The sequence below is a fragment of the Mustela erminea genome, chromosome 17 (assembly GCF_009829155.1).
Source record: "Mustela erminea isolate mMusErm1 chromosome 17, mMusErm1.Pri, whole genome shotgun sequence".
Taxonomy (NCBI): Eukaryota; Metazoa; Chordata; class Mammalia; order Carnivora; family Mustelidae; genus Mustela; species Mustela erminea.
This window is the reverse complement of record NC_045630.1, coordinates 38376742-38392204: the sequence shown is the minus strand read 5'-3', so window position 1 is coordinate 38392204 and position 15463 is coordinate 38376742. Positions and strand designations below refer to the sequence as shown.

Genomic DNA, 15463 nt, shown 5'->3' with positions numbered 1-15463 from the left:
TATTAAAGAAAATAAACTCTTGGGTTTATATTTGTATTTTCTTTTTTCTTTAATAACCATATCTTCACAGAAATGTCTCAACTTTTCAAGTATTCTAATAGATTTTTGTTCTGTTGTCTCTCTTTCTTACATTTCAGTAAGGTTTTCTTTTTTCATTTCTTTGGCTATATTCATTTTCTACTTTGTTTTAACCTTTCTTCTGTTTTAATATAAGAATTCATAATTACACATTTCTATGTTCTAAGTACTAGTATAATGATAGCTTTCATATCTAAGTTATTTTCTTAATCTGCTTGGTTATTTTAAATAAATTTTTTGTTCATTTTCCTTTCACTTTTTTTATTTTTAAAAATATTTTAAATACACTTATTTTGTTTTCTGTTTTTAAAAAATACAATATCTTCAGGCTTTGTATATCCGAAACCTATGGACATTGTTTTTATGTTCTTTTACTCTCTTATTTTTTTATTTACTCACTTACTCTCATTTTAGACGGCTGGTTTTCGTGGGAATGAGTCACCCAGGTGATAGGCATCCGTGTCTGGAATTCGTATGAGTGCTTTTGCTAGGAATTTTCATTATAAGTTTTAACTATTTTCAAGTCAAAGAAAATTTAAGTCAGTCAAGTTTCCTCAAGTTTCCGTTTTCGTAGGAGAAATTTTCCACCCCCACAAGTTCTTCTGAGAGTGGTGGCCCTTCCAGATTCCCAGCTATACCTGTCGGGGAGAGAGGTGATGGCTGGAGTGGGTAACCAGTTTGGTTACCTATTCTATTTGGCCCCAGTCTCTTATTTGTCTTGCATCTGTAAAGTCACCTGATCCAGGACCTTGCTACTAAAAATGTGGTGCTTAGATCAGCAATTATCAGCATCTCTTGGGACTCTGTAGAAATGCAAAATCTTAGGTACCGGCTTCAAAAGTTGTTCTTGTAGATTTTTCTTTTTGTTTTGGCTGCCCTTGCTGTCCTAACACGTACATTTTCCAATGTCTTCTGTGTACATTAAGAAGTTAAAAAATAATTTTAGGAGCAGCCACGTTAGCCATTTAAAGTAGAAACAAATAAACGAAAGGACATCGACATCTGTTCTTTACACGCAGTGTGTTTGCTAAGACGGGCTTAGGTTCCTTGGTGCGTGATCGATCACATGCTATTAAATGTATCAGCGAGGATGAAATCCATTCGTGCTTTCGTGCCTCTGCCAGGTTCTACTAAACTCATAGGTCTCCCCACCCCATCCCCCGCCATTCCCCGGAGAGATTTCCTGCAAAGGTTCGTCTAGTTCAATCACAGTAGGCCACCAAACCACCGCGAAAACCCGGAGTAACGGATTTGGGGCGTAGCTAGGATCCCCTAGGGAGCAAGGAGAGCTTACAGAGCATGCGCAAAGCCGGGTGCGCACACATGCGCAGTGGTCCGCGCAGGGCCGCGCGCCGGTCTCTCCGGGAGGCTTGGAGCCTGCGCGCGGTTGACGTGTTCCGTGGCTGTGGAGGCGGCGAGGCTCTGGGAGGGGAAGGAGCAGAGGGAGGGAGGGTGAGGTGGGGGGCTGAACCCGGAAGTGGGTAGGCGCTGGAGCGAGCGCGCCGAGAGTGGAGCTCAGCGGCTGGGAGCCAGCGGGGGAGCCCTGGGTTCCCGGTAATGGATCTGTGGGGCGTTTGCCCAGGGAAACTGGGGTGGGAAGGGTAGCGGGTTCGCGTCGGCGAGTGCAGTCTTCGCTTGGGCAGGGCCCGGGAAGGCTCTTCTGTTTCCTTTCGTCGTCCCTGTGGTTGACCCTACTCCTCCTGCTCAGCGCCCCTCCTGGGGCCGTCTCCTGCGGGGTGGTTTTGGCCGTGGGACGCTCTCGGTCCCTGAGGAGGTGTGCCTTGCCCGCCCTGGGAAAAGGCATGTTAATGGAGAGACGTGGATTTCGCGGCCGCGACGGCCTTATTGTCACCAACCCAGCGCCCCTAAACATGAATGTAGCGCGCCTCAACCTGCACCCTCAGCGATCTTGGAGGGGGTCCTTTCCTTTTTTGCCCCCCTTTTCCCCACCCCGTTCGTGAATCAGGCCTGAAAGGTGTGCACCGGCTTCCTTTAAAATTATTCTTTTGTTGGCTGTCTTTTATAACCCAGCCCTCCTTGTTCTCCACCCTAAAATCTGAGCCACGAATGAGTAGAACGTGTGACTTTATCCTAATTTAGTTCTGATTTAGAAAGGGTTAGCAGACGAATGCCGCGAATAATTTAGGATTGCTTTGCCATGGAGTTTTTTTTTTTTTTTTTTTTTTTTTTTTTTTTTAACGTGGTTGTTACTCTTTTGCAGACCATGAAATCCTCGGGCACGCCCCTCCAGAAGCTGTTAACCAAGACAATCTAGTTTTTTGTTTTTTTTTTTTTTAAAATAAATCCTTTAAGACACTTATGAAGTTTCTTGTTCTGAAATTGTTGTACTGCAATGAAGAAAAGGAGAAAGGTTACTTCAAATCTTGACGAGAAGATCCATCTAGGCTATCGCAAAGATTCTTCAGAAGGCAATGTTGCAGTGGAGTGTGACGAAGTAACCTATACTCATTCCACAGAGAGACCAACTCCTGAAGCTCTTCACTGTTACCAGGAACTTCCTCCCTCTCCAGATCAGAGAAAACTTTTGAGTTCTTTGCAGTATAACAAGAATTTGCTGAAGTATTTAAATGATGACAGGCAGAAGCAACCATCTTTCTGTGACTTACTTATCATAGTAGAAGGAAAAGAATTCAGTGCCCATAAAGTTGTTGTTGCTGTTGGCAGTAGTTATTTCCATGCCTGTTTGAGCAAAAATCCAAGCACTGATGTTGTCACCCTGGATCACGTAACACACTCAGTTTTTCAGCATTTGCTTGAATTTCTTTACACATCAGAATTTTTTGTGTACAAATATGAAATACCCCTTGTTTTAGAGGCAGCAAAATTTCTGGACATTATAGATGCAGTTAAGTTGCTAAATAATGAAAATGTTGCCACTTTTCAGTCTGAGCTGGCTGAAAAGTCATCACCAGAAGAAACACTAAGTGAATTAGCTGGAAGACTATCAAATAATCATCAGTGTAAATTCTGTAGTAGACATTTTTGTTATAAAAAGTCTTTAGAGAATCATTTAGCTAAAACTCATAGATCCCTTTTATTAGGGAAAAAACATGGGTTAAAAATGCTGGAGAGAAGTTTTTCCACAAGAAGATCGAAAAGGAATCGCAAGTGTCCTGTTAAGTTTGATGACACCAGTGATGATGAACAAGAAAGTGGTGATGGGTCAGACAATTTGAATCAAGAAAATTTTGATAAGGAAAAGTCAGACAGAAATGATTCCGAGGACCCTGGAAGTGAATATAATGCTGAAGAAGATGAACTAGAGGAGGAAATGTCAGATGAATACTCTGACATTGAAGAACAAAGTGAAAAAGATCATAATGATGCAGAAGAAGAACCTGAAGCTGGTGATTCTGTAGGAAATATTCATGAGGGGTTAACTCCTGTAGTCATTCAGAACAGTAACAAAAAGATATTGCAATGTCCTAAATGTGATAAAACATTTGACCGCATAGGTAAGAAAAGAAAGCTTGTTTTCTGTCTCTAATAACTTTTCCTGATATTTTAAAGGTAATAATGAAAAACTAAACTTTGAGGTAACTTTTGAAAGGAATGCTTAACTAGGGTAGGTATTTGGTAGTCAATACATATTATATCCTGTTTTTTTTAAATTGTTTCGATTCAGGAATTTATTTTTTATTAGCTTTTATTTTCTCTACCCCATGTCCCATTAAAAGGTGACAGATCATTAGTTCAGGTATTTGGTATGAAAAAACTCCAGACTTAATAATTATGAATGTAATGTTTTGATTTATATGTTGATTTAATTTCATAGATAAGTGCTATTTTTGAGTGATAGAAAATTGAATTCGATTATATTACTCAATTTAATGATTTGTGTACTAATTCCCTTGAACCTGGCTGTGTTTGAATTAGAAAAACACAGTCTCTTCTATAGAATCCAGTACTATACAGAATTGGAATGTTTCACAGTTTAGCCTTGTAGTTAAGAATAAAACTGAATTGGATATAATTTATTCTGTAGGTAGAGACTTTAGGAAATGTGTTGACTAGTAGTAGTCATTGGTTATTATAATTAATAAATAGACTTTTCTTTTATTAGAAAAGTATATGCAGGCAATGTGGTCTGTAACCTTAAGTTAAAAATATGTCAGTGAACATATAATTTCAAGAGGTCTAATATTTGCTAGTAAAATAATTTTTAGAGGTGTTTTACATGAGGAGTTCTAATGTGAATTTTAAATTGCAGCAATTAAGCTGTTTCTATATAAATCAAAGTTATGAAATTATGAAATATATTCCACCACGTACAATGTTAAAAGGAACATTTAAGCGCAGTTTGACCTTGTAACATTATTATGCAGTTTAATATATCCCCATGTATTTTGCAGTGTTGAGTTACTTATGTTAATTGGTTTAGGTAGAAATTGATTTAATAAGATACTGGTAATCATTTGCTCTCAAAATATAGGACAGTACACACTACAGCATAAGTGATAACCGCTTTTTGCTTTTAATTGTGCCTTGGAATCTCCAAATTAGAATTTTTGACAGTCCAATTTAATAATTACTTATCACTGTTTTTACTGTGTTTGAGACTCAAACATGAGTCAAATAACTTTATGAGTAATTCAATTGGAAGAGCAGAGGAATACAAGGAACTTGCTAAACTCAGACTGGATAAATACTTTCTCTCATAGAGCTGAAACTAGTACTGTGAGAAGAGAATATTTTTGGATTCAGACACCTGAGAGCACATTATCTTTTCAATAGGTTCTGCTTCTTTGACTTTATATTCCTAGTACATGCCTCCTCTGTTCTGCCTTAACTTGGCCTAATTTGTCTTGAGATGAATGAACGGGTCAACGCACAAATGGCATTGTAGGCCCAACACTTAAGATTTCTGAACTGTCCTGTTGAACACTAGGGCTGTGAGATACTTTAAGAGAGAGGATTTCTTTTTCAAGTAAGACTGGAAAAATTATATACTATAATCCATAGTCTATAATAACTGTCAAATTCTCTAGTAAAGAAACTTGGCATTTACTCAAATAATTTTATCATAAGACCCTTCTGTGGTACTTCTTTAATGTCCAAAAAACCACCACAGCTCTTTGCACACAATTTAGGAAAACACTGCGCAAGATTAAGTTCCTGATACACTAAGAGGAAGGTGTTTTGCAGTGTCTTTAACCAAGATTGTGAGAATCAATAGGTCACATTGTAGACTTACCTGCAGCCTACCTTTCTGAATGCATTGGACGTTATACCCCTCTTGTATCCACCCATCTCTTTTGCTTAAGTCTCACACAGGGCTGTTTGCTTTTCAAAACCCAGGACTGAGAGAGAGAGAGGGGAAGATTGAAAGTGAGATTATATCATACTGGGTAAAAAAAAACCATGAGCTATAGTGATTTCAGACCATCTGCATTTTGTAATCCAGGTTTGGGGCAGGTTACTTAACCTGTCTGTATTTTTGTTTTCCTCATAGGTAGAGTGGGATGATGCTAATGTAATGCTAATAGTACCATCTCATGGAGGTTGTTATGAGAATTAAATGGGGTCGTCTTGTGAATCACTCAAAATACTGTGTGAAATTTAGGTGTTCAAGGAATATTAGCTGCTCTTATTGTTAATTAATTGAATATAGTTATTGAGTCGCTCTAATATCAATAAATAGATGGGAAGTTACATTTTCTGTGTTCTCAAGAATGTTCAAGTTTAATGAGTACATGCAAAAACACAATCATATTTCAGTGAAGGTAATCTTACCAGAAAAAGTACAAAGGACTGAAGGAATCAGTAAAGATTTCATAGAGCAGGTAGCATTAGAGCTTAGAAATAAAGAATAGGGAAGAATTTATATGGCAAAAGGACCAACATGTGCAAAGACATCATCAAGGTATGTTGTAATCTGGAAATTGCTGAGGGGTGATTTCAAGATGCATAAGGAGGTAAAATGAAAATGATAGATGAAGATTGGCACCTAAGCAGAGGTCAAATTTTGCATGTTTTTTTATGCTGTATAGAATGTTCAGATTCTATCCAGTGAGTGGTAGAAAAACTTGGACAAAGGAAATGGCAGCCTATTGAAGTTTTAGGAAGGTCATGCTGGCTTCAGCACAGAGAATGAAATTAGAAAGGACCAGGAGGATATTGTAGGCTTGGACTAGTTAGATGAGTAGCACTGAGAATGGGCTGTGGGACTAGGGTAGATCAGAGAGTTGCACTGAATATAGACTAAGTGGACTGGGTGATGGATGGAATGTAAATGTGGAAGGAGAGGATCCGTGTTTCTTAAATGTCCTCCTTTCTCATCTCCATCAGAAGTCTGTTTATTCTTTAAAAACAAAACACAGTTCAAGGACCATTTTCCAGTAAGCCTTATAGCATCCATATTCCTATCATATGATTTAAACATGCCTACCTAGATTTTTGGTTATTTATTTCTCATTAGATTTTAAGCCTGAAAATTATGTGTCTTCTGGTTACTGTCCTTTCTTGATGCTCTAGGTCATTTCACATATTAAGTTTTCATTCAGTAAGCTCCTGTTCAAGTGAACAAAATTGAAAGGTTGGTGTCTGACTTAACTTGGACTTTTAAGAAGCCAGTTGGGCTTCTTTATGAGCTTCTAACTTTGGTATCTTGGAGTAGGTTATGAGAATTAATGAATAAGCTATGAGACCTGCTGGAACCATTAGCTCCACAATTTGTAGTTGACTAATTTGATTCCATTACTTTGGATCTTTTATCCTTTCTGATGTTTTTAATAGTTGCTTGGAGTGGGACTCCACATCTAGTTATATTTTTCCTAAGGCTACCAGCTGTCTTCCTCTCTGTGTATTCTCATGCAAAAAAAGTCCTTTGACCTTTCCCCTTAAGGTTAAAGTGGGTGAAAAAACCTAGTGGGTGAAATGGCAAAAATAGGGGAAAGATGACAGATGGGGTAAGAGAGAAAATTTGGATAATTTATCTTTTTTATTGTTCCTACTGGGAACTAAAATCTTTCCTTGGATTAAATTTATAATCTCTTCTAGAGGTAGAACATGCTTTATAGCTTTTTTAAAAAATGTGACTCTCTAGACCAACCTGACAGAGATTCCACTTTGTTCTTCATAGAGAAGAGTTATATAACAGTGACACAGTTCTTTAAGGTTAAGTATTTTAGTTAAGTATTCTTTAGAGTATGCCATATGAATAAATTCAAGGAATAATAGAAGATTTAGCAATAGCAAATAAATAACGAGCTAATTTGACAATGTTTCTCTTTGTAAAAACTGCTCATGAAATCTGACAATGGTAATTTTGCATAACCCACAGTGGGGGGCGGATAATAAATTCTTAAGTACAAGGTCAAGTGTTTTCATGTGAAAATGTCTTTATTTTGGGATGCAATTCATATTGGGATTCATTTCAGAAAAATTCTGTGGATGAAATTTGTTAGTATTATGCATTTTCTTTTGGTGATCAAGAATGGTTGGATATAATGTATTATTCTCTGAAGGAATACTATTTTTTATTGAAAGTTTATTTGAAATGCACGTTTTGACTTACTGTTGAATCCCCCTGCACCCCATAAAAAATAGAAGAAACAGATTTAGATGTTGACTGTATTTATGCTGAGTACCTCCCATTCTGCTACCAATTTTTTTAAACATGAAATTTCTTTAGAGATTACAATTCTTCCCCACTGGCCCCAGGAGATCTACCTGACTCTTACAGGTTCAGTGTTTCCACAGAAGTTGTGTCTCTTCTGTTGTTAAGAAAACCAAATCCATATAGATAACTGGCCTTGCAATGCTTATGTGCATAAAACTGAATTAATAACTTAAAAGAGTTTTTTCACCTTAGAGATTCTTAATGTCATAATCAGTCATTCAGTTTTATGTTATTTTCATTGATCTCTTTGGACTCTGCTGAATTTATTGAATTTTAAAAAAATTTTGTCTCTTCTGATTAAAATTGTTTTTCTTGGTTGAATCTTAAGTCTACTTGTCTGTAGGAGAATAGAAGTTGAATAGTTAAAACTGCTTTTGATTTTTAATTTAACTGTCATTTTGATGGTTTTACTATTCAACTACTTGTATCTTAATTTGTATTTGCAACCAAGAAAGAATTTATTTAATTAAAGGGAAAATGTTACTAATGAGAATCTTTTCAGCAAAGACATTTTTATAAAAATTACAAAATTTGGTGAAATATTTTTCTTACTTTTCTTATACTATAAGATTTTATTAGGTTGCTCTTTTGTTCACTTGGGTATAAAAATGAGATTTAAGCATTAGATGGTTGGTTTTCTTTTAACTAAACGTGCACAGTTAATGCCCAGTTAAGAGTGGGCCTAGTCTAAAAAATAATAGTCCAAGTTAATCACTTAAAATCACACACACACACACTATATATATATATATACACACACACACACACTCTTGATTTGTTTATACTTATTTTAACCACAAATAGGTGTCACTTGCATAATTTGAAATTTAATAAAAATGAAATGTGAAGACTTTCACAATCAAGGAAAACTTTTTAATTGTATGCAAAGACCTCAATCTTTTTGAAATTAAAATTGGGATTTTAATACATATTAATAATGTTTAAATTCTATACTTTATATTTAATTGATTTGTAATAAAGGTTAAGGAATCTAACATATACATGCCATATTATGATAATAGAAAATGAATAAAGTCAACTCCCAAAGAAATATTTTCCCAAAGAAAATATTTTCACTTGAGAAAGATTATTATAACAATAATGGTCTGGTTAAACCCTGCAAAAAGTAATATAAATCAGTGTTTTGGATAGTTCAAGGTCAGAGATGCATATTTTATTATATAACATACATATTTACACATGTGCTCATACATAAATTGAAGCAAAAAACTGCACAAAATTAATGTGAATACAGGCTCCCCGCTGAGCAGAGAGCCCAATGCGGGACTCCATCTCAGGACCCTGAGATCATGACCTGAGCGGAAGGCAGAGGCTTAACCCACTGAGCCACCCAGGGGCCCCGAAAAGTGAAGTTCTTACAGCCTTCTCAGAGAGTTGAAACTCCACTTTGATCTATTACAATGTATATTCATTAATCAGTTTTATCCAAGTTTATATTTGAAGTATACCTACATGTCTGCACTGTGACTAGTAACCACAAAATAATAGTACTAAATGACTAATATTTCTTAGCGCTTACTACGTGCTGGAGTGTCTTAAGCAGTGTATGTATAATAACTCATGTACTTCTTACAACCCCATGCAGTATTACTAAATTCAGAGAGGTTAAATTGTTAGCTTAATTAAGATCACACAGCTAATTTAACAAGTGACCAAACATTGAGTTTTCTGACTATATGTATGTAAATAATGCATCAACCATCATCTCTGTGGTCTATACATAAATACCTAATGGATTTTTCATCATACTTCTGTTTTTCTTTGCCTGTAATTGTCAGCCTTCCCCCCTCCCTTGAGGAAAATATTTTGTTTCCCTTTCTTGCCTATTCTTTATGTAAGTGTAGTGGAATTAATTTTTAGGTAATATACTATGTGTTTATTAAATTTGATCATACATAGATATATGTAATAGATTGGTGAATCATTTATTTTACTAAGTAGAAAAATAATTGTGATTATCTTTTTTCTTCAGTGGTCTGGAATATTTTTTTTTTCTAATTTCCATGCTATATATAGAATTTTTTCTAAGTGTATGAAATCCTGCTACACTTTTTACATTAGCTTTGGCCTGAAGAAAAACTTAAACATTTATTTTTCAGAGCATAGCTAAGCTTTTAATTGAAAACTACTGTTCTTTAGTGCTAATATTTTTTTCTTATTTTTCTTGCTTTTCGCTCAGAAGTATCCTTCATTGAAATTTCTACTTTAAACTGCTAGATGTGCACATTCACGGCTTTGATTCCAATGTAATAATAGCAAACATTAAGTGATAGTTTATAATGTGTCAGACACTGTTAGAAGTGTTTTTGGTTGTTTTTTTTTAGAAGTGCTTTAATGTGTATTGATTCATTTATTCCTATAACAGTCCTATGAAGTACATATTTTCATTTCATATTTTCACTTGAGAAAGTTTTTAGGCCATAGAAAGGTTATTTGTCCAGGATCCCACAGCCCATTATTAGCATTTATAAGTGCTAGCATTTATATCTAGGTACATGGACCCAGGGTCTGTGCCCTTACCTATTTCCATTCTAAATAATGATCTGAAAAAATTGTAGTCTAAATAAGAAAATAAATAAAAATTAAGTCAATTTTTACTTAATTTTTTATTGTGACTTTTTTCCCTGGAAAGCCCATGTTAAAATTTCTTTATTTTTTTCCCCCCTTGCTGGAGAAACCTGTAACATTTGTATAGGATTTAGATATGTATTCAGATTATAATACAAATATCACATTAATATAACTGTGGGTGTCTATGCATTATACCAGTTCATCATTTCCTTTTCCTGCTTTCTTTGATGCTGCCCGTATATGTTGGATTTAGCAGTGTAATGTTAAGCATGCACCAAGTACAGGTGATTTACTTGTTTCCTAATATCTTACAAGTTGGAGAGATTTTATATGAATATGCTGTAGTGAAGTATAGGTTTTGTTGAGTATTCTAGATATGTGGTACCATTTCCAGATTACTTTCTGTAGGAAGATAGATAAAACATACATATAATATACATAAGTATATTATTTTGCCTTTTTAAGGTATTTTTGGAAGGACTGTCAAATCTGAAAATTTCTTTCAGTTCATGCATATACATAGTAAAAGTGAAGTATAAAAATAGTAAGTCTTAAGTGATGCATAGAACTTTTAGTGAAGGTTAATTTTAAATTAAAAAATACATATATTTTAAAGTTTTATTTACATTCGGAGAATTTGCCAACAGAATTTTAAGCAAATTTACCCAAAGTCTTGATTTTTAAAATGTGTAAATATGAATAACTGGATTTTTTTAATGCCCCAAGTTTTCAAGGAAAGCAGTGAGATCAAAATATTAAGTCTTGATGTTTATCAGAGATACATATTTAGATAAACTTTTTCTACTTTTGTGTGTAGGTGGGTGTGTGTATTAAATGTGTTATTAATCATGAGATTTTATCCCACTGTCAAATTTCAGTCACTGTGTACTAAGTGTACTGAATTTAATTTTATCTCTTTTTATAGGGAAATATGAGAGCCACACACGTGTTCACACAGGTGAGAAGCCCTTTGAGTGTGATATTTGTCACCAGCGCTATTCAACAAAGTCTAACCTAACTGTTCACAGAAAGAAGCACAGTAATGAAACAGAATTTCATAAGAAGGAGCACAAGTGCCCTTACTGTAATAAACTTCATGCAAGCAAGAAGACTTTAGCCAAGCATGTTAAGAGGCAAGTATTATCTTGCTTCCATAATATACTTTATTGTGCCTTCCAATTTAAATATGGAGTAAGCTAAAAACATCTAAGGAGTGCTTGTCTCCAGTTCTTTCTTTGCTTAATATTTTGCAAACAATTTTGATTGCAAATCTATTTCATCAAGAATTTATTAAGAACAGCAAATGTTTGTTTTTTTTTAAATGCCATTGAGATGGAGAATTTTTTATGTTGAAATGAGAATTACAGAAGTTTAAGGCAGCATTTTGGTTATCCTTTTTTATTTTGGGTTTTGACAAGTATATTTTCAGAGTACATGGTTTTAGAATCCTAGGAACCTTATTCCTCGTGCTCAACTTTGTCTTTAGTGTGTAAAAATTTGTGAAAGAAAGCATGTTTAGTACAGTATTGCATATTTAATTTTAAGAAAGGAAGTTTTTTGAAATGTGGGCCAAAAAAAATCAAGTGATTATCTGTGAATAGCTAGGTTCCTGAATGTTTGATTTTCTTTGACTATTTCTGCATAAATTTAGACATATACATTTTTTTAAATTTTTTATTTTTTATAAACATATATTTTTATCCCCAGGGGTACAGGTCTGTGAATTGCCAGGTTTACACACTTCACAGCACTCACCAAAGCACATACCCTCTCCAATGTCCATAACCCCACCCCCCTTCTCCCAACCCCCCTCCCCCCAGCAACCCTCAGTTTGTTTTGTGAGAAGACATATACATTTTTGAGTGTTAACAATACCTGTATGCTTAAGGTATTTACATGTGCCTGTCTCTTTATGAAAGAAATCAGCACCTGATTCTTATAATCACTGTTGACAGATCGTAAGGAATATGGACTTAACTAATACATTCTTTTCCTAATAGTCTTTTTTTTTTTTTTGTAGATTTCATCCTGAAAATGCTCAAGAATTTATTTCCATTAAGAAGACCAAGAGTGAAAGTTGGAAATGTGATGTAAGAGCTTTTCATTTGTAGTAGAAAACCAAAGTAAATGTATTGTTACCTTTGGGGAAGGTAATTAGATTTTAGAGTAATACAAAACCTAATATATCTCACTTTTAGAATCATTTTTTTTTATACAAGGTTATCCTAATTTTTGTAAATTAAGCACCATAGAGGTTAGTTTTTAGATGGTGGACCTGATGGAAATCTTAATTTATATATATATATAACTATATATATATATATATATATAAACTGACATTAGTGTATAAGTAGGAGTTAAAATTTATGTTAGAATCCCTCCCCCGCCCCCACCCCCCGCTTCTGGTTATCTATCTCAAAACTTGGTGGTCTTTAACAACTGTTTTATTATATCCCACCATTTTATGGGTCAGTAATCTAAATTTGGAGCACAAGCTTTGCTGAGTAACTGGTGTCAGCTGAAATCACTCAGTTGTTTTCGGCTGATACAGGTGATCTGGTTTGGTGTGGAGCCACTTCCAAGTGGCTCACTCACATGGCTGGAACTTGGCATTGGCTGACAACCAGGAGCTCGGCAGGGACAGTTGGCTAGGGACCTTGATTCTTCTCTACAAGTAGTCTGCTCAAGAGGCTACTTAATCTTCTTTCTATCATGGTAGCTAAGCTCCAAGAAGCATAAGTAAAAACTATCAGACTTTAAAAAAAAAAAGATTTATTTATTTTTAGAGTGAGAACACATACCAGTAGCGGGGAAGGAGCAGAGGGGGGAGGGAGAGAATCTCAAGCAGACTTCCCACCAAGCATGGAGCCTGATGTGGGGCTCAATCCCATGACACGATAACCTGAGCCGAAATCGAGAGTCAGATGCTTAACCAGTTGAGGCACCGAAGCACCCCAAAACTATCAGATTTTTTAATGGCCTAGCTTCAAAAATTAGACAGCATCACTTTCAGCCCATTCTGTTGTTCAGACAAGTCACTATAGCCAGGTCAGATTTAAGGAGATGGGGATTAGTTTCTGTTTTTTCAGTAGTAGCAAAGAATTTTTACATAGCCTACCACACCCCCTAAAGTACTTTTTATAGGTACTATTGTTTGAATATAGGTAAATATATAGGTATATAGGTAAATATTGTTTTGAGGGAGTCACAAGCTCTCACTTGTCTTCCTTATTTTCAGGCTTCAGTTTATGTATACAGCAAAATTACCACCATTTCTCTGATTTCAGCTTCTAGGGATTAAAGTTGATTATTAACTATTTGGATCTACATAAGTTGCTTTCTTCTCCTTGCTAAGCTTCATCATCCTCAGCTGTAAAATGATGATAATAATTATATCTACCTCATAGGATTATTGTGAGAATTAAGTAAAATAAACCATGAATTTTTTAGCATGGAGCCTGGTGTATAGTACATGCTCTATTACTGTATTATTGTGGCTGTCATTGTCATCCTAGCAGCCCGTTCTCCTCTCCCCCTTTTAATAAAAAAAAAAATTAAGACTTTATTTTTTTAGAACATTTAAGAGTTTTATAGCATATTTTTTTAGGAAAGTATAATGATTTTCCATATGCCCCCTGCCTCCACAAATGCATAGCTGCCCCCATTATCAGCATTCTCCCATCAGTATATCTGTTACAATGATGAACCTGCATTGACCTCCCCCTTTTTAAATCTCATGTCTGCCAGATTTCTTTAAAAAGCTGTATCTCTTACTTTTGACTACTTTAAGAGATAAATTCTAAAATTATTTTTCTGTGGTTTCTTATTCCTATTGCTAATTAAATATATGGCAACAATAAAATAAAGCATTTTATTCATGACATATAAGTGATTTAAAATATAAATTTAATGGATTTTAGAAACACTGACTAGAATTAAGATACTGAGATTACTGTGTAATCCTAGAAATTAGCCTGTTAGAAATGTATGGAGTTGAAATTCAGCTACCTTTAGTACAAATTTAAAATAACCCCATACTATAATTCCTCCAAGGCATTTTTTTCTGTACAATGAGAATTTGATTATACATTTGGCAACTTTTCTGTTGGAAGCAATTTCTCTTTAATACTTGAATTTATATGTTTATTTTACATCATGAGCGTGGTATTTTAATTTTTAATCCATGTTCCCTTACATTTTGTGTACATTTTATTTTAGATTTGTAAGAAATCTTTTACTCGAAGACCACACTTGGAGGAACATATGATTCTACATTCTCAAGATAAGCCTTTTAAGTGTACCTATTGTGAAGAACATTTCAAATCACGATTCGCAAGGTTAAAGCATCAAGAAAAGTTCCATCTGGGTAATATGCAAATTACTTTTCCTAAGAACAGTCTGGCAATTATTTTTTTAATTTTAAGATTTTATTAATTTTGCGGGAGGGAGAGGCAGAGGGTGAAGGAGACAATCTCAAGCAGACTCTGCATGCCTGACATGCAGCTCAGTTTCATAAACCTGAGATCATGACCTGAGCTGAAATCAAGAGTCAAGATCAAGATCAACAGACTAAGCCACCCAGGCACCCCAGTCATAGTAATTATTGATTATCACATAATGCTCGAGGAGCCTGCTGCTATTGAACCACGTAGGAGAAGGAAGTCAGATAAATTGGGAGGAACACTGGTCTTGTTGCTGTTCCTGCTAACTGACAACTAAATATGTTTAAGTTTATGTTTAAGTTCTGTTTTGGTGGCAGATGTTCCTGTGGTCATAAACTATTTTTATTCACAGTTGATTGTTGGATAGGTCTGTGAGTGCTTGAATAAGGCATTTTTGTTTTGGAAAAAACTCATTTCTCAGGAAATGAAATGAACCTAGTATATGCGGAATTCCGTATTGTGTTTGATGAAACCTCTGTCTAATGCTATGGCCACGGTGGAAACCTGTGTGCTAGATGGTAGTGTGTGCTAGATGGTAGTACAGTTAGGTACATTTATGACAGTTAATACTGATAAGGAATTACTCTAGTCCAAAGTAGAGGCTGTTTGCTTTGCAGCATTTGGTGGTATAGTGGTAAGCATAGCTGCCTTCCAAGCAGAAAGCAGCTTTTTGCCTGTCCTAGTCAATGTTTTTTATTGACAACTTAGA

At 35.2% G+C, this 15463-nt stretch overlaps 1 protein-coding gene across 3 annotated transcripts in view; it reads left to right on the top strand.

The window, feature by feature from the left end:
• Nucleotides 1-1452: 1452 nt before the first annotated feature.
• Nucleotides 1453-15463, top strand: part of ZBTB41 (zinc finger and BTB domain containing 41) — a 45709-nt gene continuing 31698 nt past the window's right edge. For 2 of the 3 annotated variants that reach the window (XM_032317749.1, XM_032317750.1), the window contains exons 1-5: nucleotides 1453-1632; nucleotides 2300-3554; nucleotides 11238-11445; nucleotides 12333-12402; nucleotides 14531-14678. In XM_032317749.1, coding sequence (XP_032173640.1) covers nucleotides 2432-3554; nucleotides 11238-11445; nucleotides 12333-12402; nucleotides 14531-14678 — 1549 coding nt within the window. In that variant the 5' untranslated portion in view covers nucleotides 1453-1632; nucleotides 2300-2431. The remainder of the gene's footprint in view (nucleotides 1633-2299; nucleotides 3555-11237; nucleotides 11446-12332; nucleotides 12403-14530; nucleotides 14679-15463) is intronic. The other variant, XM_032317748.1, reaches the window with a different exon arrangement.